We start from the raw sequence: 25,196 nt of genomic DNA, 5'->3' as shown, positions 1-25,196 counted from the left end.
GGTATCCACGGTCTGAAAGACCCCCATGTGATCACGGGTGTGGTGAATCGCAGCTTGGTGGATTCTTGCTGGACTTGAACACAGAGCAACCTGGAAGCTATCACCCCCCACATCTCCTGCCCACACATTTTCAGACATAAGCTTATTTTATTCAATTCATGTTATTCAAGGGCGGGGGGGGGGGGTTCTCTTCCCCTCATTGCCCCCGTGTCTCCAGTAGCAGACATCTTCCTGGGTAATTCTTCATGACCTAATGGCCAGATCCATGGAGAGCGATCCACTGTTTTGCCTTAGGAGATTTCTAGGGTCACAGATGGCTGCCTTTCAGATACACTTGAGATACATTTTTATGAGGGATCCAGCTGTAGTTGTTGGACTGTTGTTTCTCTGTGTTGTTCTCCCCCCCGCCCAAAATCTGGCTCATTGTGACTTTTACAAACTCATGATTGCAATAACAGGCAAAAACATTGTTGCAGACTGGCCAAAGCACAATTAAAGCTACTCAGAACTTCTGGACCTTTAGTTAGTACCTTCCACCCTCTTTTGAAAGGATTTCTGTTTCTTTCCTAGTGGAGCTTTAGTTAGTAGTTTTCAGTTCTCTCAGTCAGGTCATTCCTGAATTAGCCTTTTCATTATTTTTTGTTCCACACCAATAAGTTCAAAATTATTAATTTTTTTTTTAAACCAGTGAAATTGTTTAGAGTATTCCATCATCACAAGTTAAAAAGAGGAAATCATGAAGAAAAGGGTCAGAAGCCTACATTCATGAGCCCCTTTAAAAGAAAGGGAACCAGGAGGAAATTTATAAGTGTATTTTTAAATGCAATAATTTATTGCGATGTTACTTGTTCCTACAGGCAATCTTGTACCAAATACATGACAATGTCTTGCTGATGAACTATCTTTTTAATTATTGTTCCAGCTGATTACAGAAGAACAATTTCTCAGAAGTACAAGTGGGTCGTAGTATAGAAGAAATCAAGGAGAGGAGCAGGGGAGGAGGAGGAGGAGGAGGAGAAGGAGGAGGAGGAGGAGGAGAAGGGCCAAATAACCCATCACACTGGAAGAGCTGATGCAGAAAAGGAAAATACAATGTCTTGGACATCATTTTTATTACACAAATAGCCCCCTCTTGTGGAAACATTAAAGGCAGCCTTGTAATGTATCTGACACCGTTTAGAATAGATGTTATACTAATGGCCTCTAATGTCTTCACACACTTACATGGGCCAGCAGCAAATCCACAATTCTTCAAATATGAGCTTGACCCATAGCATTTTTTTTTAAATCCCTCTGTCTCTATCACTTACCTTTCTTCCCATCATTTTTTCCTGAATGAGGTTTACTTTGAGTATCAGAACTTGATTGGTGAAAAGTTGGTAGGGAGATGTCAGGAATGATCGGTGAGAAGAACACAGTTCATTACTCAACTCCTTTTGCTGTGTCTTAAATTTCACTCTCCCCTACCTAGTCATGTTTGGGGTATCAGAAAATATCCACCTTCCTTCATCCGATATAGTTTGGGCCTTACCTAAGAGTAAGAGCTGCCGAACTCAGCAGAAGAGCCATCCTCTGCCATCAGCTGAATTCAGGAACTAGTGTGGAATCTGAGGCACCGCTTTCTCATTCTGGTTAGCTCTGCATACGTAGGAGATAAAATCACACCAATATTCATTCTGCCTTTTTCTAATGTTAGCAAATCAGGATAATGCCAACTGAACCAGATTTCTCAAATAACCATCTCTGGGAAAAGATCAGGGAGATCAAGATCTAAACATTCTTTGTTTCATGCTACTGGTAGAATCAACCCCATATAATCTACTTAGACTGCTGAATCAGATGGGCCTTAGGCCATACCAAATATGCTACCATGTGAATTACTACAGAGACCTTCGGCTATTGGGCAGGTTAAAAATACATATAAATAAATACTGTGATCAACTGGCTAATTCTGACACAACACCCTGGAACACCTTAGTACAGATCTGTTACAAGATTCATCTAACAAGATGCTCAAAAAGCTGATGCTGATTCAGATTGCAGATAAGCTATCACACCCTTCACCACATTGTGAAAAACTTCCTGCCTGCAGAAAGCTAGTCCTTCAGAGATAAACTAGCCCCAATCCTTTCTCTGTGACTATTCTTTAAGCAAAAAGCAGTAAAAAATTTGCCTTTTCTCATAGAATTAATCTCTGAGGTCCTGTACTCTGTTTGTACATGTTCATGACTGATTGCTTGTGACAAGTTTTCCAGCAGAAATGATTAAGCAAGCCGGCAGGCTTAAATGCTGCAGCGTTGCAATGACACAAATAAGTAATTCCTTTGCTGTCTGTCAGACAGTAGATGTCTCCCTTAGCTGGCGGCTGTATGATGCCCTTCACAATGCACACTAGGCAAACATCAACAGCCAGTGTGAATTATTTTTATTTCCCAAGTTAACATTCCCATCATGCTTTGTAGAAAATCCACAAAGGAGAGAAGATAATGTGGAGTACAAGTACTGCGAACAGAGCATCATGAAAGCAACAAATTATAACCTTCATGAAAGAGAGCCCCCCCCCCTCCTTCTGTTAGTAGGATCACAATCCTGGTCTTTTAGTTGGAGAGCCCATTTTTTTGCCAGCAGGTTCAAGAGAATCATTGGCTAGAGTTAAGTGATTCCTTTCAAGCAAAGATTCTCATGACAACGTCGAGAGCGACCAAACGGATTACAGACAGAAACAGAAGAGAGAGGCTGCTTCAGAATAATGCAGCCAAGACAATGGAGTTACTGTACCGGTAGCAGAGTGAAATACGGGAGGGGATTACAGTGAAAGAGACGCAGCGTAGCTATAGACCTCGGAGGACCCGCGCATGTTATGAAACTTGGCAGAACTTGTCTTTCTCCTGTTGTTGCTCTAGTCCTTGAACAATGAGGCAAAAACCCGTGTGTGTAAGAGTCAGTGTTGTACTAGCAAAAAACCCCCACACCCTATCTAATCACGTTGCATGAAAAATCAGGAGAACAAAAGGACCATGGACTGCTTCTCCTAACACTGGGGAAATATTAAGGATGAATGAAGTGCTCTTCTGTGGATTTGAACGGAATGTGATAACCTTAGGAACAATTGTTTTGTTGGAGCTAAAGTTTCCTCCCACCTGCAAAACTCTCTGTGAATAGAAAAATACGCCCTGCACTTAAAGAAATGATTTACATGATGGCAAACTTTTGTTATATTTGCCTAAGCACTCAAAGCTGTTCGCATTCCTGGTAACATAATTTGGCATCAGTGAAAAAAAGAACAGATTAAGAATCTCTAATGCTACAAAAAACAGTTAATAGACTAGGAGCAGGGAAACTGTGAGTTCTAGCCCCACCTTAGGCATGAAGCCAGCTGGGTGACCTTGGGCCAGTCCCTCTCTCTCAGCCCTAGGAAGAAGGAAATGGCAAACCCCTTCTGAAAAGCCTTGCCAAGAAAACTGTCCAGGCAGTTGCCAAGAGTCAAGACTGACTCAAAGGCACTAAAATATGAAATGAAATGAAATGAAATGCTATCAAAGCTAGGCAGAAAGTCTTCTGGTTTTGGTCCACACTTCACTAATGCAACCCCAAGGATCTTACAGTGCTGGTCTTTCAGACAACCTAACCCAACACCTTTCCAAGGTAAATTCATGCCATTGTTAGACACTAAGCCATTATGGTTTGTATGGTTTAAGGCTTAGTGTGCAGCGCAAACCCAACCAGTTCCACTTTCATTTATAGAAACCAGAGTCCATTTGAATGCTGATCCTGCTCAGTGCTTCAAAGATTGTCCTAATCCTTCAAATGCTGGTTTTCCCAGCCTTGAGACTAGATATCTTTTAACTAGGGCTACTGAGAATAAACCTGGAAATTTGTGCATGAAAAGTATGTGAAACCCACATTAGGGTTTTTAAAAAGAGTAAGGATACCATGGAGATAGAGAATGTTGAAAAGAAATAGCCAAAATAATCCGTGATGCTGTGAGATTATTTCAGCCATATGTTTTAATAATATCAGACGGAATCAATGTATCACATCTGGACCAAGGTCACTGGACTCAACATAAAGCAAGCTTATTTAGCCAGACCTGTTGGGCAGTGCCTCAAGCATGCTGCCCATTTTCATCCTGACCCCAACTCCATTGTAATGTTTTCTTTCTGCCCTGAGTCTATATGTAAGTAAAGCCTAGGAATGTTTCTTGAATCAGCTTCTAGAGCCTACAGGCATTGCACAAAATTGCAAGCAGACTCGTAAGATTCATCAACTTCTGTTTTGCATCTTCCAAGCAGACTTGTGCTTCATCATCTTTTGTATTCTATTCTAAAATAAAAACATTACAGACTTTTAACATTTAAGTAATTGTCAATATTCCATGACCTTTATGGTCTGCTTTGAAGCCATGTTCAAGTTGGGGTTAGAACAAGTGCCTTGGATCCTCTTCTGATGGAAAGTTGCAGGTGGGATACACGCAGTTGTTTTACCTGCCAAAGTGTATCCAATATTTTAAAAAAACAGAGTCATTGTGTTAACAGATTTCATTTACACAACCCAAGCTCATAATAATTTTAACATGTCCATTGTTGAGAAAAACTTGCCATGTTTGGTTTTATTTTGTAATTTCTTGATATCACTAGAGTGTGCTGTAGTTCACAAAATCTTACAAAGCAACAGCGTTCTTAATGAGCCATCTTAGCTAGGCTATTCTGTATTTTAAATTCAGTCAAAACATCTCCAACTGAACATGCATCTATGTTTGAAGTGATGCATATTGATGAGAAACAATGAGCGGAACACAATTGTGTTCATCAGCCTGTACTATATTGTTTGGGGTTTTTTTAAAATACAGCATGTTCAAATCTCCATAACATTATGTCATTTATATCATTATATCATTTAATTCCACCTTTCCAATGAGAACTCAAAGTGGTGTGTATAGAGGTCTCACCCTAATTTTATCCCACAACAACAACCCTGTGAAGTAGCGTGGGCTTTCAGAGAGTGATTGGCCCATTCAGTGAGCTTCATAGTCAAGGAGGGAACTGAACCTGGATCTTCCCAACCAGAATCCAAAACAGTTCACTACTATAATACATTACTTCACATTCTGTCATGAACGCTTACAAAATAAAATAATGCTGATTTTATGTAGACTGGCACACTAAACTGTGCAGTAATCTTTAGAATTGCCTTATATATGTAGGACTGGATTACAGTGTAGATAAGGAAACATTATTATTCACACTTGGTAGATGAAGTGTGGCTTCTGAAATAGCAGCAAACATCTGGAGGCTTGGTTTTCACTGAAGGATAAATACGTCTGGTTTTATGATTTCAGTCTATAGGTATCCCCTAGGTATAAAAATGGAATCATGGGATCGTCTACTTATGGACTCATAGGTTGGAAGAGACCTTAGAATTATTGTTCTGTTCTGTTCTCCCATTCCATCCCCTCCCATTCTTCTGCTCAATGCAGGTTCTACTAGACCAACTCTGATAGATGACCATCCAGTCTCTACTTGAAGATCTCTAGTGGAGGAGAACTCATCACTCAATTTGGCAGTCTGTTCCATTGGTATCAGTTCATATAGTAAAAGTTCTCCTGAAGCTACTTGGAACCTCCTTCTTTATAGTTTTACCTCATTGGTTCTGCTTCTGCATTCTGGGGAAATGGAGCATAAGTCCACTCCTTCTTCTGCAACACAGCCCTTCAAACAGAGCCAGTTTGGTGTAGTGGTTAAGGTACCAAGCTACAGATCAAGAGACCGTGAATTCTATTCCCACTTTAGGCACAAAAGCCAGCTGGGTGACCTTGGGCTAGTCATTCTCCCTCATCCTTAGGAAGGAGGCAAGGGCAAAGCACTTCTGAAATCTTCAACAAAACTTCAGGGACTTGTCCAGGCAGTTATCAGGAGTCAAGATTGAGTTAAAGGCACCCCTCCCTCCAAATCATATCTGACTTCAGTGTGATGTTAACTCAAACCCAGAAATATCACAGAGAATTAAGCTACAGTTAGTACACCTACACAGAGTGTGCATAAGATACCTTGGCTGAGCATCACAGGGAACACAATCTGCTCTAGTGCTCAAAGTGAAGTGTCAAAGGAGACACTTGGAAAGTGTCAAGGACAGCTGATCTCCCCTGAGGGGCTTCTATGAAGGGAGAGAAAGCCCTTTGTGCCAAAGAAACGAGTGGAGCAAAGTGGTGGAGCTGCTTCAATCTGGTAAAGTACCACACTGCTTTTACTTCTGGGTTAGAACAGACATGCCACTGTGCTTCATCCTCTTCGGCCAACATTTCAACTGTAAAATGTTTTGAACTTCTATTAATAGGCAACTAAAATGCATCACTTTTTGCTTAGACAATTTCCTTTTTCATTCATTTTATTTCATTTCCTGGGATATACATGTCATTCCAGTCCTGCTTTTTGAAGCAGGGTCTAAAAGTGAGAGAGAGAAGGTTGTGTCTGTGTACAAAAGAGAGAGAACAGAACATGGCCATAGTGCCCCGTGACACACTTTTTCAGCCCTTCAAATTATACTTGAGCAATTGTTTGCACAGATTTAATCAATTATATGCCTTGGCATATTATGGGTGCCATTATCCCAATCCTTCTTTTCCTTTAATTCTTCCTAAAAAAACCCAACTGTTTGGACGTTTTATACTTGTGGGACAAAGCTTTGAAACAATGGACAACATACGCTAAAAGGTTTGTAGCCAAGGATAAAAAAACCCAAGAATTGTGAAATAAACACAGCTATAGGGGACAAGGTCTCTCTCAGGGTCCTGGAAACACTATTATTTTTACCTCGCTGTTCCTGCGCTCTGCATTATTTATCCTTTCCCATTTTTTGTTAAGACACTGCCTTTCAAACTTAATTTATTGGAAACTAAAGATGTTTTCTAAAAATAACTTTGGAGCTGCTAAAAAATGCAGCTTTCCACTTGTAAGTTTCTACCAGCTGGGCCTGTCTGGTTTAGAACTGACACCCTTGAGAATTCAAAATAAGATTTAAAGGGGGGGGGGAGAGGGAGAAATAGCTTATGGATAGATGATAGATTCTATCATCATCACTTTACCTAAATATTACATAGAATCCACTTTATAAATGACTTAGATCATCTTTTAAACATTGTGTTGAACAGTGGGATAGAAAGAGGGAGATCGCATTCATGGCAGTCAATTTCTAGCCACCCTTATGAGGTTTGAGATGGTTAGATTTTAAGTAGAACCACTTCTCTTGAACGGTGGTGAGCCCTTGCCAAACCAACTTGTGTTCCCTGGATGCAGTCAAGTATGGGCGTGTATTTATCACACAGTTTTATACACCACCCATTTCCAAAGGCCTCAAGGTGCTTCCCAAAATGAAGAGACACACAATAGAACAGACACAAAGAATAGAATAACTATCTAAAGGCAGCCCATGCACTGTTCACTGGAACGAGGTCTTAAGCAATTTGCAAAAGGCAAGAAGATTGGGGATGTTCCACTGAATGGGGCAGCTGCAAAAATGAAATGTCTTATTTTGCATGGGGAAGGGACCCATAGGAACTCCTCGCAGGAATGCCCGGTGTATCTGGGTAGTTCTTGATGAGAGAGATGATAATCAAGATCATCAGGATCCTAGGTATCCAGAAACTAAGCCATGTAGGGACCTTAAAGGTGGCCCACATCTTCTCCCAATTAACTGAACAGGAAAAACTATTTTAATATAAGTATTCTTAAAAAGCTGTACATGGCTTATCTGTCTTGGGAGATATTCCATGTTATGCAGGGGAGGAAGGAATATCTCGCCTAAGGTATCTTCTGGCACGCATACATATTTAAACAAATATGTTTTGTCCCCGCAATTGTTTTAGTATATGCAGATCTGTGCAAATTCAACTGAGTAATTATTATATTGATATAATTTGTTGGCTAAAATGCTTTTAACAGCATAATCACACTGGTACATATCTACTTGAATCCTCACACAGAGCTGTGAAAAGAAAAACAGATTGTGAACGCAACACTCTCTCCGCCACGTAAAATAATATTGTGCTATTTTAAGTGTGGGGCAAAATGCTTTAACTAAATAAACACTGATTTTTCCAAATCAATTTTTCCCTGTTCATCATCTTCAAAAACATTTTTAGATGTTCCTTACGAATGTGATAGACAAGAAAAACTACTTCTAATATACGTCTTAGTAGTTCTCCACTGCTTCAGCTTTGGCACTGAATGAAAGGAAGAAGAGGAAATTAGGATGAGGGGAAAACGAAGTTAATGTTCCTTAGCAGACTCTCTCCTATTTTTCTTCTTCATCGTATCTATAATTATCCAACAACAGGGGTATCTACAGGGTGTGGTCCATAAAAGTCAAGATGGTGGTCAGGATAATGTGATCTGTTGCACCATTCTGGCCACCATCTTGATTTCTGGGACCATACCTTAAGGACACCATTGCAGCTGTAGATACTAGATCAGGGTTTATGTCCTAGTAGTATAAAGAATGATGTAGCTTTTAGGTTTAACTATTTCCATGCTGGACAGGAGGAAAAGAAGAACAGAACTTCAATATAGTCAGAGACCAGAAACTGAGCAAAGGAAACAAACATATTGAAAGAACAGCAAAATAATGATTTACAACTGAACAATTTCTCATGGTCAACACCGGTTCTAGGTCCTTCTTATCCTACTGCATTCACCCTGATGTGGCACTTGCTAATCGCTAAAGAGCAGCCTTTTGCAATTAAATAGGTAACGTCAGGGTTTTTGCCTAAGAAATATTTCCTATAAAATCCATCTGTTTGGCTGGGCAATTCTTTTAATAAAGGCTGGCATTATTTATTTACTTATTTAATAGATTTATTAGCCACCTCAATCACTGAAGCAACTCCAGGCAACATACTAAAATAAAAGAACAATTTAAATAGGCTAAATTTAGCTCACAATAAGCAAAGATGAACCATCCATGTTTGGAAACAACAACACAAACTATAGATACATACTGGTGAGGTCCCAAATCCAGGGCTTGTTGGAAAAGCTACATCTTCTCTGCTTTCCTAAAGAACAGTGGGGAGACCAATATCGACTTGGGGGTGTGTGGGGAGAATGTTATTCCAAAGAGGGTTGGCTACAGAGAAGGCATGTCTTCAAGGTCCCATTAGATGGCACAGCTTTGCTGATGGTACCAAAAGCATGCTAACCCTTCCAGATCTTACCAAACAGGCAGACACAATCAGAAGGAGGCATTTCCATAAGTATGCAGGCCTCAAGCCTCCCCTCTCTGCAAGACTGGGAAGCGACAACCAACAACTTGAATTGTACCCCCAAGCCAACCAGTAAGCAGTGCCACTTGGAAAGCAGAGGTATCAAGTGGAACACACCTGGAACTATTCATGCCCCTGGATTCTGGTTCAGCTGAATGCAGATCTAAAATCTAAAACACATAAATCTAAGAACAGTTTCTCCCAAGGCATATGGAGGAAGCCTCTGGGGGAGTGGGAGAAGAAGAGGAAAAGGTACACACAGGACCAGGAAGTCATGCTAGATGAAGAAAAGTGGGATATTAACTCATTGCCCCTCATCTACTTCTCCAAGTTACTCCAGCAATGAAGATACTTCTGGTCTTCACCCACCATGCATACCTCTACATAGAAGACAACACTTCAAAAGTATGAACAAGCCCTACATCAGTGTTTTTCAAACTTGTCATGCTGGCTGGGGGATTCTGGGAGTTGAAGTCCACACTTCTTAAAGTTGCTGAGTTTGAAAAACACTGCCCTAAATGGACTCAATTTCATCCTTCATATTCCCAGCTTTTCTTCCTGCACTGGTTAAACTATTTAACAAGATTTCTCAGAGATCCTGCAGTAGAGATGCTGAACGTCCTCTGAAGTTCAGTAGCCTAAGCTAATAATGAGAGTAAATCATAGCCATATACCAATTTCCACCAGTCTTACATGGAGTTAAACCTTCCTACATAAATATTCACCACAGAAATAAATCAGGCACATTAGCAGGATCCCTGCCAAATGAAACAGCAGAAGTCTTGACAGTTATCAAGCCAGTTAACAGAATAAACCTATTAAATAAATAAATTTGTTATTCCCCAATTTATGGCAGTGCTATACTTAAAGTGAAACCTTTTAAATGAACAGATTTACTGTGCTCAGAGATCTCCACAGGGTTTGGATAATTATGCGAAGGCAAGGCGTTACTTTTAAAGTGGATGAATAGGGTGGATACTTTTTTGATTTACTGCTAGAAACCGAAAAATGGTAATGGCACAAAATAAGCTTCTGCAAACCTCTTTTGGCAGACAGAAAATGCTTGATTTACCTAGGGCATCCATCAGGTTCTGTATTTTAGATCAAAGCAGATAGATGGCAAGGAAAGTACACATTATTATTCTGCGTGAACAGGTGAGGGGTGGTATTGCTTTCCTGTTAATGTTGACAAGGGGGAATCCTATTGTGCCTATGGAAGGGAGTCAATCGTGATTCATTGGTTAATCCAGCGAATGCATTTTCTATACTTCTGGGATTGGAAAAAATGGGCTGTGTTCCATTCTGTCCTGTTGAACTTCAGGCCAGTTAACAGAATAAGCCTGTTAGATATATACATTGGTTCTCCCCCAGTTTGCGGCCGTTCCTTCGGCGCCAGCTAAGAGCTTTCGGCCTCTCCATTTTCAGCAACCAACATGGGATATCCTGGGCAGTGACAAAGTTCACTCATGAGCAGGGACATGCTTCAGTCTCACTACCTGCTACACTGTAGTTTTTCTAGGAAGATTTCTGACAATTTTGACTATGTCCTTATAGCATCCAAGGGAACTTCCAATCATGACTTTGTGCAGTTGCCCTGCTTCATTCACAGAATTTTACTATGGGGCCAGGAGAAAAATCCCCTTAGGTACAATGGCTTTTGATGGGAGAAGGATAAGCTTGTTATGTAGAGGTATCTAAGACCCCATGAAGACATGCTTCAGGAAGAGGAAGAGAAATCTGATGCTTGAAAGTGGTTTCCATTGCAAAGGAGAGGGTGGGGAAATTCATTGTACATGGAAAGATAGCGGTTTTCCTCTTGAAAAATTAGCCATATTTGCATGAAACAAGAAACCTGGTATATTGGTCAACAAGCAGCATTCACGGATGCTTAGAGCTCTCACTGGCTCCTTTGATGAGATGTAGCTAATAAACCGGATGGCTCTACCCACATTTGTTTACTATGTCATGCAAACTGGAACTCTGAATTTCTGCTTCATACGTCACATCCCCAAAATAAAAGCCACACAAAATAAGAGAGGCTTTCCAAATGGTTAGCCACACCACCTAGCAGAAGCGTTTTCAGCCCTCTGGCACCAGAACTTGAAGGATGCTAGCTTTACCACTCTGGGGATGCTAACAACAGTTAAGCCTTAAAACAAATAATAGTACCATCTACATTTCTCCTTCAGTTTCCTACCTGAGAGGTCATGGATAGTCTGGGACAAGTGGAGAGATGTCACTCTGAGTTTAGGCAGAACACAAATGGAAAATTAACCCAGTTACAGTCCATAGAAGGTAAGTGGGGGCAGTGTACAAATGAAGAGGACTCAAAGGGGAAGCCAAATCCAAAAGTTTGCAATTATACTTAATACGATTTCACTGATGCACCATTTCTTGCCCCTCCATTTTTAGATGCATTGATCACTAGGAGGCAGTACATGGCTGGTTTCATCCTTATTGGGAATCCTCAGGTATGCATTTGCAGCTCTTATTCTATGGGGATCAAACCTACTAACTGGAATTGAATTCATGGACCATATAACCATATACAGTCCATTACTACAGCTTTAGAACTATCCAAATCCTGGTGCTCAACGGTATTCAGGAAGAAATGTAGAGGTAGTCCTCGGCTTACAATGGGAACAGAGACCGGAATTTCCATCACTAAGCGATGCAGTTGTAAAGCGGGACTGCATTGCTTAGCGATGGCAATCCATGCAGTCCTGGTTGCTGTCGTTAACCAAATCCCATGGTTATTAGGCGAGGCAACTTCCTGCCAGCTTCCCACAATCACCATTCATTCAGCACCTTCATAATTTCAGTCAACTGAACAAATCGTCATAAGTTGAGGACTACCTGTATAGAATCAATCAAGGTGGTGTATACAGTCTACCTTCTCTGAAGGCTTCAGGGGTGGCAAGGGGAAGTCTCTACAACCTTCCCCTGTACATGGGGTATGGCATAATGTAACAACTATCTCGATCTGAGAGCTTAATGGAAGGTGGACTGTATATACCATTCTGATAGATTCCATCTCACAGGTATCTCATTTGTGCGGGTCCAGGTAAGAATAGGTTGTGCAAGACAAACTCTGGTTTTCCACATCAGCCCAAGCAAGGAACTCATGTATTCAAAGTATACACTGTAAAAAAAAAAAAATCCATGTGCTGAAATCTTTCTTGTGATAATAAAACATGTAGATCAGATGCTGCTAAAAAGAAGGGCAGGGAAGAAACAAGACTGCCCAGAAACCAGAAGCTTTATTTTCAGTAATATTTTGCCATGTTCTTCAAGACTGGAAAGAAAAATTCACGCAGTCTGAAGGCATGAGAATTTCTGGACTGTACCTAACAGATTTATGCAGTTGAACATGCTAATGTCCTTTGACCTGATTAGAAATAAATACAGCTGACCAAATTGTCATTTTTATGGATATTTACAGCCAAGTACTTTGTAAACTTCAGAACTAATTTTCCCCAAAGGAAATCTGTACTCTATGACCTTGATAAACTGTCGAAAATGCAAACCATGACTAGACCTGCTGTTTCTCTTGCCAACATTTCCCATTTCCAGAAACGTATGAAGATTCAGTGTGCCAAATGGATGGGGTAGCATTCTCCCAGAGATGGAACTGGTGCACAACTTGGGGGTCTTTCTAGATTCTCGGTTCCTGCTCAAAGGGGAGGGGACAACTGTGGCCAGGAGGGCCTTTGCACAGATCCTTCTCATGCACCAGGTGCACCCCTTCTTGACTGGAGGGCCCTGTTCACAGACACTCATACTTGGGTTGCCTCCCAATTGGATTACTGCAACACACTCCACATGGGGCTGCCTTTGAACACCACTCAAAAGCTACAACTGGCCCAGAATGCAATGAAGAGAGTGGTTATGGGTGCATCATGATACTTTACAAGCTGCACTAGCTGCCAGTGGATGCAGTGCAATCCTAGGTGCTGGTTATCACCCATAAAGCCATTCATGGCACAGACTGGGTTGATTGTGGGGCCACTTTTTCCTGGTTGTTTCCACTCATCCTACAAATTCTGACCAAGAGGGCAGGTTCCAGGTCCCTTCTATTTAACAATGTCATCTAATGGGCCCAGAAAATCTGCCTTCTCTATCATGGTGCATACTATATAGAACAGCATATCCTGAATACCTTTTTAAAGGTGTTAAAGATCTGGTTCTTCTCATGTGGTTCACCAGGGTGCTGGGTGAACCTTTTCTAGGGAACGTGACTGTGAGGGTTCGCAGGTGACCCCAAGCACATTGCATTGGTTTCTAAAATTTATTTTGTGGTTGTTTTTAGCTGGGTTAGCTGCTAAAGCTGGATGGCAAGTCAGCAGACATACAAACTGAATTTAATGAAATATATAATTAACATCCATACAGCTCAGCCTTAAGAAAAATAGCATATATTCCAGCATGCCACTGGATTCTGCAAGTATAAAGGATAAAATGCATCCTACAGGTCTTTTTTCCTACTCATCATCCCAAACATGACTTTTTTGTCTCTTAGTGGTCTAACCTTCATGGTCAAAATGACAATACTGCTAAAAATATCACAGAATCAAACAGTAGGAAATGATCTCAGAGCTCATCTAGTCCAACTCCCGTTCAGCGCAGGATTCACTAGAGCAGTGTTTCCAAACTGAGGCAACTTTGTGATGTATGGACTCCAATCCCCTGAATTCCCCAGCCAATATGGCCATTGCTAAGAATCTAGATAGTTACTTTCCAGCATCTGTTTGAAGACCTCTAGTGAAGGTCCTTAGGTGGCAGCCAGTTCCACTGGCTGACTGCTTGAACAGTCAGGAAGTTCCTCCTGATGTCCAGCTGGAACTCCTTTCTTCTAATTTTAAGTCCTTGATTCTGGTCTTGCCCTCTAGGGTAAAACAGAGTGTATCATCTCTTCTTCTGTGTGATACCTCTCAGATATTGAACACAGCTATCATATCTCCCCTCAGTCATCTCTTCTACAGTTTAATTACATTCCGATCCTTTAATTTTGGTTTCCAGACCTTTAACCATCTTGACAACCTTCTTCTGAACGTGCTCCAATTTGTCCCTTTTGAATTGTGATGCCCAGAGCTGCACATAGTACTCCAAATGGGGTCTGATTAAAGCAAAGTGAAGTGGAACACTTCCTGTGATCTTGAGTCTACACTCCTCTTATAAAGCAGCCCAAGACAGCATTTGCTGTGTTATATGAAGACATAAGCCTGAAAGGGGCAAGGAATCCCACAGTGAAGAACTCCATATCTCAAAGCTACCTTTGTTTAAGGTCTCACAATAAAACGAGAAAGATTTTTTATATATGATAATAGCAGTGAGACTTTTATATGCACAACGGTGGAAAGATTTGACATTATCTACAATGGAAGAATGGATGGTGAAGTTGATGGAGCTGGTTGAGATGGCGAAATTGAAAGCTTTGATTAGAGAAAAGACACTGATTAATTTTAATGCTGATTGGAAACCCCTTTTGGACTTTTTGTGTGAATCAGAAAAAAATGAAATCATGATATATGGATCTGATGATTAGAAATAATAATAGGCAATAGAAAAAGTGAAAGTTACATTGTAAACTTAGAGTAAGACCTTAAAGCAAATTTATTTTTATATCTGTTGTAAAAGAAAGTCAGAAGTAGTTTTTCTTTTGAATTTTTTGTTTCTGCACTTTTGATTTTGTTTTCTTTTTCATTCTTTACTTTTTTCTCTCCTCTACTTTCCATCTTAATTATTATTTCTTGTTAGTTTTTATCCTTTTATCTTAAAAATCTAATAAAGTTATTTAAAAAAAACAATAAAATGAAAAACATGTTAAGGACAAAGATCCAGCCTTTACTTATTAAAAACATGAACTGCCATTTCTGTAACTCTTGGTGGTCATCCCACAGATTCATCTCTAGCTACAAGTAAGTTCTGCTCTTCTAGATTTCAGATGATTCAATAGAACAAAGAGGTTTAGGTAGAATTGTGCAGTTCTGCAGTTCTGACTCTCTTCTAGCCACCAGTGAAATAATGGTAGTGCTGTCTGTATGAACAAAGCGTAACTTTCATCTGACCAATATTAAAAATACAGGGACTATGAATCTTAAATGTGATGACAGATAGATAGATAGATAGATAGATAGATAGATAGATAGATAGATAGATAGAGTTAAATACATAAGCTATGTATTTAAATAGCTTTAATTGAATCAAATTTAGTTTCCAGTCTGGTCCTACTCCCTGGGGCTCTTGGCCTGATCATTCATCAAGTGCACTTCTGATCTGACCTCACTCAACACCACCAGTAGGTCAGAGAACAGAATCTGCAGTCATAACTCTTTTTGGCAGCAAGTGCTCTTTCGTGACTCAAAGCGGACTGTGTGGTATCTCCTCTACCCGGTGTTTCTCCTGTCTGGACCCATGTTACACTTGATAGAAACTGCCATGGACATGCAAGGCTCAAACGTGAGAAGAAGGGCAGATCATATCAGTCCAGAAGGAGTTATCTGACATTTTTAAAAGGTCAAAGTGAAAGCAATCACACCCATGAACACGCTGTTGCTGTAGTCTACTGTGATAGCCTGGGACACCATAACAAGCCTGGCAAGTGCCACAGTGTTTAATGGAAATCAACACATGATAATCTCTTTATATACTGAAGCAATGCACTTCAAATGAATTAATACATATTTAAAACATGTCTCCTTGAACAGCTGTTATTTACTTCCAGAGTTTCCCCCTATTAAGGCTCCTTCCTTTGTTCTTCTACAAAGTTATTCATGCTTCTCATGGTACTTTGAAGAACTTGCATTGTGTAGAATGGAGTATTCTTTACTCCCAAGGAGATGAGTCTTTTTTAATAACTTAATATTTCAACATTACCCATTCAAGCAACCTTCCAAACAAAAAGGTCAGATCCTATGTACAGCATCTGCTTGCAACAGGCAAGCAGATGCTTAAAGTTACTGCACAAACTTGCAGCAGTGAGCAGGATAAAAAGAAGGCAATCAATCTTTCCCTCTGGATTTTAAAATCAGATTTACTGTGATGCTAACCCACTAAATCCCAGATACTTTTTGTGTCTCATAATTTATGGCCAAATTATGGGCCTTTCTGAGGAGCCTGGGCCAATAAGTAAAGCTTCTGTAATTGAACAGAGATGTTGCAACGTCTTATGATGCATGCTCTAAACACTGTGTTTCCCAAAGATGGATGTTTTTACAGGTTTGTTGCTTATTTGTCAACTAGTTTTGCTGCAGTATTCAAATGCTTTGAGTATGTCTTTTCCCCTCTAAAAACCATTTTAGGAGGGTGCTTTACAATGGTTTAATAGACACAGGGGGCCAAATGTGTACCCATGGTTTACATATCACAGTGTTTGTGTTGTGGCTTGTTTTGTTTCGGCTTAGTACAATATATGAAGGCAGCCATTGTGTCATAGTACTGTCTTCCAGAGATGGATCACTAACTCCATAATTCCCAGTCAGTTACAGATTAAGAGAAAGTAACCTTGACCATGCTCTGTCAATAGGACATAATGAATACATCCGTATTACTTAATGACCATTCTTCAGAACAGAGGAAAATGTTTAGATGAGTTGATGAGATGGGCAACAGATATTCATCACTTGAACTGAATGTCTAAAACAGTCATCACAGATAAAACCTTGACATTATGAGGGATCTTCATAAGATCCTGAAGGTGGTTCATCTGTTCAGCTAAAAGCCACCACCACTGAGATAATCAGTATAGACTGGAATAAATCTCAGGAGACGTACTCCAGATCAGGGCTTCCGGTGCTTTAATTAGGAGAGAAAATAGATTAATTGAAGCCTTTTTGTTGATGATGTTGTTGAAGGCTGCAAGTCAGGAGTTAGTTAGAAGTCACCGATTCAGGTTCAACTCCTGGTGACTGCATGGACAAATGCTCCCTCCTTGACTTGTCTCTAGTAATAACTATAACTCTGCCAAGGACATTCCAGTAATCTGTCTGATCATGAATCATTTGGCAGTTTACCAGCAGATTCCCAACTTATTTTAAAATACAGTAAAACTTTGATTTTACAGACCCCTATTCAGCAAACTTCAGATGTAACAGACAAAATCTGAATTCAGTCTGCTTCACCAAACCCTGTTTTGTGTTTTTTGTCTTTTTTTTTGGCAAATCAGTCTGAACAATATTTGTACATTTTATGTACATCATGTAAATCTTTCATGAATTATTTAAAATTTACATACATAATTTTATATAAAAATTATCTAAACATCTTTTCCCTCAAACTGGTCTGTAAGTCTGAGGATTTACTGTAACATGAACACTGCCATTTTATTAGCTTTCTATGTGATGTACTTTTATAATATTTTAAAGACCATTCTCCCTGTATATTCTTCCTGTACATTCTTCCTCTAGTGTTTCATCCAGTATAGGGAGAATAAGAAAAGATGTATTTGAGTGTAGAGTGTGCCTTTAATTTTGAATTCAGAAAAAAAAACCCTCTTGTCTTAAGTATGAAACACTTGGAAAACAGCTAGATAAGACATGTATGAGACATCTGAATGTAATGAGTTTATATTCAAATGTCTCATACATTTGAGACATAAGACATGTCTCAAATGTATGAGACATTTGAATGTAAACTCATAGTAAAAGTGAATAAATTTAGACTCTTACTTTGCTGATATAATCCATAAACCTCTTCACACGATCAAGATCAATGCTATTTGCCCAATAGCCTTCTTTCTTGAAATATGAACCAATGATCAAGGCATTTGCACCTAAGTAGTCCTTCACATTATCCAGAGTGACACCAGACCCAACCAGCACTGGAATCTTCACAGCAGATCTGACTTCTAGAGAAAGCAAATAAGGAAACTCATAATAAAACTTGTAAGGAAGACAAGCTGAGGTCACAATGGCTCTACATGTTGCACCAGCTCCCTTTTCCACCATCCTCTCCCCACTCCAAGGAATGGCTCTAGTATTTCCCTGATCTCAAGCTGATCCTGTTCTATGTCCTTTGCATTCTTCTTGCTGATGACAAATATTCAGTAGCAGCAAACCATAGCCAAGGCTGCCTTTAAACTGCAATGGAAAAGACTGTACTCTTTAAATTATTGCATTAACGTTTTACTCATTCCAGCCAAACCACCAAGAAGAGCATGGGCTCTTTGACTCCCATGCCCTATGACTAGTGCCAAAAAAGCATTAACCATGCTGGAAATGAGATAATATAATCTCACCCTCCTCCCTTTTTCAGCACAGCTCTCAAAGAGACAAGCACTAAGATCAAAACACCAATTGGTGTAAGCTGCTCGATGCATTTTGTAATAGGATGAAAGGATTCAAATGGGTCTACACTTAAGCAGCAGCAGGAATTCCAAAGGCAGAGACAGGATCAATTTGCTCTCATAGAACTATTACAGGAACATTTAAAAAAACAAACAAACGCAACACACTAAGCCTTCTCTGATCTATTTTCATCATGCAGAATTGCAGTGTTTAGGGTTTCTTTTATTATGGTTACTTGTGGAACCATTCTTGTCACTGAAGAAACACTGAATGTCCTCAGGCACATTTACTCTCTGTGTGTGTGTGCACGCGTGTATATCTCCCCAAACAGGCATTTTCCTTATATTTCTGTTATCCCATTTTTTAGTGCTTCAAAAGAAAAATAAAACAAACACAATGAACAGGGAATTGGACTTGATGGTCTAAATCAGAAGTTGGAAACCTGTGACCCACAGGTTGTCATTGGATCCAGAACCCCATTGTCTTGAGCCAAAACTGGCATAGATGAGCCAAATTTGGATTTTTTCCCCCGAGGTTGGAGGGGTTTAAAGATAAGAATGTTAGAAGGTTGTTACCTGGAGTCTATACCTCCTGCTCCCATTACACCACCCTCTTAAACTGAGCTAACAGTGTTCATCTCAGCTCATTTTAGAGGTATCACATCAATGGAGAACCTCTTGTAGACCTCCAAAAGTTTGAAAAGCTGAGAGGTGGACTCTCACCCCTCAACAAATAAGAAATTAAGGATAAATCAGGCAATTCCACCCTAATGGCAGAAAGTGAAGAAGAACTAAAGAGCTTCTTGATGAGTGTGAAAGAGGAGAGTGCAAAAGCTGGCCTGAAACTCAACATTAAAAAAACGAAGATCATCGCATCTGGACCCATTAATTCCTGGCAAATAGAAGGGGTAGAAATGGAAGCAGTAACAGACTTCATTTATTTGGGCTCCAAGATCACTGCAGACGGAGACTCCAGCCATGAAATTAAATACGCTTGCTCCTTGGGAGGAAAGCTATGGCAAACCTAGAAAGCATATTAAAAAGCAGAGACATCACCTTGTCGACAAAGATCCGCATAATCAAAGCTATGGTTTTTCCACTAGTAATGTATGGCTGTGAGAGCTGGACCATAAAGGAGGCTGAGCGCCAAAGAATTGATGCCTTTGAACTGTGGTGCTGGAGAAGACTCTTAAGAGTCCCCTGGACCAGTCAATCTTAAAGGAAATCAACCCTGAATGCTCATTGGAAGGATTGATAATGAAGCCCAAGCTCAGATACTTTGGTCACCTAATGGGAAGAGAGGGCTCTTTGGAAAAGACCCTGATGCTGGGAAAGATGGAAGGCAGAAGGACAAGGGGACGGCAGAGGATGAGATGGTTAGATAGCATCACTGAAGCAATGAGCATGAAACTGAGCAAACTCAGGGAGGCAGTGAAGGACAGGAAGGCCTGGCACGATATGGTTCATGGGGTCACGAAGAGTCAGACATGACTTAATGACTGAACAACAGGCTACAAATGCCTATTCTATGAAAGTATAGCAGGATCCTATGCTTTACCCTCTGTCTTTTTAACCACTGTAAGCTGCCTTACAAACAAAGAAGCAGAGTACAAATAGTTAGAAAACAGCCACGGAACACTGTTTTTATATATGATAACTGCAGCAAGATTATTGCACGCACAAAAATGGAAAGATTTGTCAATACCTATAACAGAGGAATGGTTGGTGAAGATGACAGAACTTGCTGAAATGGCTAAATTGACTTGTTTGATTAGAGAAAAGACAATATCTACATTTATTGGTGACTGGAAACCCCTTGTGGACTTTTTGCATAAAAAAGAAAAATACGAACTTATGATTTATGGTTTTGATGATCAGACAGAATTGATTACAGAAAGAAGAGAGTCATGATGTAACTTTAGAGAGAGAGGTTAAAATATAATTGTACTTATAGCTGCTATGAAGAAGATCAGAAGCCACTTCCTTATATCTTTCTTTATATCTTTTTTTCTTATTTCTAATTTTGTTCTTTGTTCTTTCTGTACTTTTAGCTTTTTCTTGCTTCTCCCTTTCTCTTTCTTCTTTTTCATTCTATTTTAGTTTGTATTCGTTCTTCTTCCTGTTGTTAAAACTTTCAATAAAAATTATATATAAAAAAGCAGAGTATAAATTCAATCATAGGTAAAATAAAAAACAAAAACCACCAGCGCAAATTTCAGGTACTTATTTAACTACTTCATTCTAGGACATACAAACCTTAAAATAGCTTAATCAACCTGCAAAATCATAATCCCATTGGTGTTTAGAAGTTATTGCTGGTGCCCCATTTCTGAAGATGTTGTTTTTCTTAATGGAGCATCCGTTTCCAGGCTATATATACTATTTTCCACCTTTAATGTTTTTTTTCATTAGACATAACCTTTTAAAAAAAGGTTTTGAAAAAATTATGAATTATGCTGTTATTAATGCCTTACAGCTATCAGTAATTAAGCATTTCTATTTTCCCCCTTTCTTTAATTAAGAGAAATGAGAAATACACAGTATACACCCTATTATATAGTAAAACACTTAAAATTAAGTTTAAGCATTTCATATAAAACCTAACAGCCAGAAAAAGTGCTAATAATATCTGCTTTTAAATGAGCTACTTCAAGGCAACCTATAGGGCAGTGTTCCTCAACGTTGACCACTTGAAGATATGTGGATTTCAACTCCCAGAATTCTGGCTGGGGAATTCTAGGAGTTGAAGTCCACACATCTTCAAGTGGCCAAGGTTGAGGAACCCTGCTATAGCGAATGTGGTCAAGAACTATTTTCCATGTCACAGAAACCAGGACCAAAAATAACAATTATAAGTTACAGCTACCAAAATTTCATTTAAATAAAAGGAAAAGCTTCGTGGTAATAAGATTTGTCCAGCAGTGGAACAGTCTACCTATGGAGATTGTGGATTCTCCATTTCTGAGGTTTTTAAGAAGATCCTAGATGAGTACCTGTCATAGATGGTTTATTTAGTTTTCCTGCACATTGCAGAAGGTTGGACCTGGTGATTCTAGTGGTCTTTTCTACAATTCTATGAGATTAAAATGGATCCAAGCCAAATCACACAGTGGAAGAACTGAAGCAATACTCAAGCAACCCATCATTTTTTATATTTGGATATTTGGAGCTATTTTCTTTTTGAGTGGAGATAGCTACATAGCTAGCTAGATCTCAACAGATCTGAAGAGAAGGAACAACTGGATTTTGAAAAGTTAAGTTTTCCAGAGATGATGCAAGCTAATAACTCTACTAGAACAGAATGTTTTGAAGCAGGTGGTATATAAATATTTGCATACATAAATAACCAACAAACCAATGGAATTCCTCCTATGTGGCCTTTATAGTTCTTACCTTCTAGTTCTTTGGGATCTGCCTCTGATCCAGTTGCAGTTCCAGTCAACACAACCCCATCAGCAAGAAAGAATTCAGCAGCCTTAGCAGTTTCTGCCACCGTGACATCAGCTGTCAATGTGTGAGCACTGGGGAGAAGAAGGATACAGCGTTTATAAAGTAATCAGTAGCCACTTTACTCATTAGGCTTCTTTTTCTACCAATTCCCTTATAATTTCCTTGACTTGATAAATCAGGGAATAGTGCAGTGGCATTTGCTGATTAGCCATTGCCAAAACATAGACAGCTAGTTTGGTGTAGTGGCGAAGGTGCTGGCCTAGAAACCAGGGGACTGTTAGTCCCACTTGAGGCATGAAAGCCGGGTGGGTGACTTTGGAACAGTCCCTCTATCTCAGCCCAACCCACCTCACAGGGTTGTTGTGGGGAAAATAGAAGGCAGGAGTATTGTGCGCGTGTTGCCTTGAGTTAAATTATCTATCTGTCTGTCTGTCTGTCTGTCTGTCTGTCTATCCATCCATCCATCCATCCATCCATCCATCCATCCATCCATCCATCCATCCATCCATCCATCCATCTATGGCGGGATAAAATGATGATGACAACTATGGTGATGATGATGGCTGGATTCATACATTGCACAAAGCAATGGTTTAACTGGCTCAATTCACACATTGCTCTACACATAAACTATAGTATATAGTGTTATCATGACCGGTTCATATAATACTCAAAGCCAAAAATGAATAAATCATGCTGTAGCTTAAATACTGTAACAGTGACCCCCATCACTGTATTTGTAGTAGCTGTTCATTCAATTTACCACACTGTGAAAACGATGTAATCCGAAAACAAGGACCTTTTTGTTCTTGTATCCACATATATGAATGCACAGGGCATTCCTCGCTGTTTCAAACTCTTCCAGAGTTTCTTTAATCAATGTCCTTGGCCACTATATCCTGCATGAAGATTCACTTGGTAAATATGGACGTTTGTCACTTGTGAGCGGCATCCATGGAAACAAGAAACTAATAATTACTACTGAGGTGAACTTCTTGAGTGGCTCCTGTGGCCAAATATTCATTCATTTATTGAATTATTTATACTCTGCTCACTATGATAGTAGGTTACTGTCCATAACAGAGGTGATAAAATAATAAAAATGAAAATGTAAAAGACTTTAGAAATTAAAACCACAATAGTCAGAATGCAGTATTGGGCATATTTTTTTTCAGAATGGATCCTATTTACCTGTGCTTCTTTTTAATATCAGCAAAAACTTGGATGTGTTCAGCTCCGATTTGCTTCCGGTATCTTAGCAAGTTCCCAGCGCAAGCATTCAGAATCCCTTCATCAGCCACATGAGAGAAAACGAAGCCTTCAACTCGAACAAAATCTGCACCTAGAAATAGAAAGAAAGAAAGAAAGAAAGAAAGAAAGAAAGAAAGAAAGAAAGAAAGAAAGAAAGAAAGAAAGAAAGAAAGAGTCAGTCAGTCAGTCAGTCAGTGCTGTGATAAAAGCTAATGGATTCTGCTTCGTCCTCAGTTATGTTTAATTATGTTTTCCAGATGAGCCCCAAGACAAAATAGGCTACATTATGAAAGACCAATGGTGTATTAGCAAGCTAAACACAGATAAAGACTTTGCAGGAATAAAATCTCAATCCAATCTTTTTCTCTTTTTTTCTGCATGTCCTTCAACAAACATCATGTCCTCTCTTACCATGTAAGATTATTTTAAGAATACATGTCGTAACCCCACAATTCTGCAATATAAATGGGACCAGGCTATGTTTCTAGGGTAGAAACTCAAGAGTTGACAAGGAAACAAACAGGAAATTTTGCAGTGCAAGCAGATTTTTCAGCATAGAGAATTATTCAGGAATGTATCTGGGCTCACCCACTTTAACAAGCAAGAGTCTCCTCTTTCAGCAACCCGTATGAACAACAGCTCGCTGTTTCATTTTGTTAAAAAGTTGTTCTTCAGCACAACACATTACACTGTAAGGTTACAAAGAAATGCTTCAAAGAAAGGGAGACTTTGGTTTACTATAGGCCCAGCAGTCTCATTTGATTGTTGGAAACTATAAGTTCTTCAATTTGTTTGTTTGTTTGTTTGTTTATTGTGCCTTTGAGCCACTCTGGACTCCTGGCAACTGACTGGACAAGTCCCTGCTGTTCTCTTGGCAAGATTTTCAGAAGTGGTTTGCCTTTGTCGTCTTCTTCCTGGGGCTGAGAGAGAGGGACTGGCCCAAGGTCACCCTGCTGGCTTTGTACCTAACGCGGGACTAGAACTCATGGTCTCCCGGTCTGTAGCCTGGTGCCTTAACCACCACACCAAGCTGGCTCTGCAATGAAACAGTAGTCCTAAACTACATGAAATGAAACCCATGACTGTAATGATTATCACAATGCAGTAACTATATAGACTAGATAACCAGCTGCAGAGCATAAGGACAGGATACAACCCCCTAAAGTATTCGCTTTTGACTTTAATGTACTGTGGTCTAATTTTTCTATCACTAAATCAGATGCGAAAGAAACAGCAGTGTTGCAGAGAGGAGGGGGAGGAGGAATCGAACATGGTTCTAGCAATATGGCCTGAGTGCTTTTGAACATTATCAAGAAGATAGTAAAAATAATAGCTGCAGTGTGGAATGCATCTATATTTGTATCTTTATCGATGCCACAAATATTCTGCCACTCAGTAATACACATCACCTATGCAGCCTCAAACAGATGTGGTTAATTAAATCAGGAACTCTGCACAGGAAATTATGCACTGCTGAAAAACACATGGTACACCTGTTAATAATGAAACAGTTGTGAACAAAGCTTGGCAAACCATTTCAGACACTGGAGAAACTCGGCTGTGTGTTCCCGCTCAGAAACAAGGAAAAATCAAGAAGAAACACATTTCCAGACATGCCAGTGAAATACATTACTCTTGTCATTAAAAAATATATATATTCTGCTAGATAGAAATCCCTCAAATCAACAGAAAAGATTGCAGGAATCTCTAACAGCAGTCCTTCGAAATGCTTGCTAATACAGTAATTTTAAAAAAGCTCTCCATCCCTATGAGATTCTTTATTTCTTCATTCCTATTTCACTGAAGTAGCACTAGGCTCTTAATTCCTTCCATTTCTTCTACCCCAGCCTTGCCCCATTATACCAAATATTTTAAAAAGGAAGCAAAACTCAATGGACTTTCCTGCCTAGCATCATGTTCAGCAACCTGTGAAGGAAGCAGTTCAAAAGGAAAGAAGTT

At 39.6% G+C, this 25,196-nt stretch overlaps 1 protein-coding gene across 4 annotated transcripts in view; it reads right to left on the bottom strand.

Annotated features, from left to right (window-relative positions):
* Positions 1-4,188: 4,188 nt before the first annotated feature.
* The window catches only part of LOC103053005 (uncharacterized protein F13E9.13, mitochondrial-like), a 36,156-nt gene continuing 15,148 nt past the window's right edge, over positions 4,189-25,196 (bottom strand). The window contains exons 4-7 of one of the 4 annotated variants that reach the window (XM_088136093.1): positions 23,178-23,328; positions 21,930-22,057; positions 17,920-18,098; positions 4,189-4,323 (exon numbers count right to left, since the gene is read on the bottom strand). In XM_088136093.1, the coding sequence (XP_087992219.1) occupies positions 4,264-4,323; positions 17,920-18,098; positions 21,930-22,057; positions 23,178-23,328 (518 nt within the window). In that variant the 3' untranslated portion in view covers positions 4,189-4,263. The other 3 variants (XM_025172601.2, XM_025172599.2, XM_088136094.1) reach the window with 3 other exon arrangements.

Source organism: Python bivittatus, unplaced genomic scaffold, assembly GCF_059951505.1.
Source record: "Python bivittatus isolate LINGU-HERP-01145 unplaced genomic scaffold, Pbiv_v1 ctg000190_np1212, whole genome shotgun sequence".
Classification (NCBI taxonomy): domain Eukaryota; kingdom Metazoa; phylum Chordata; class Lepidosauria; order Squamata; family Pythonidae; genus Python; species Python bivittatus.
This window is presented reverse-complemented; position numbering and strand designations above follow the sequence as displayed.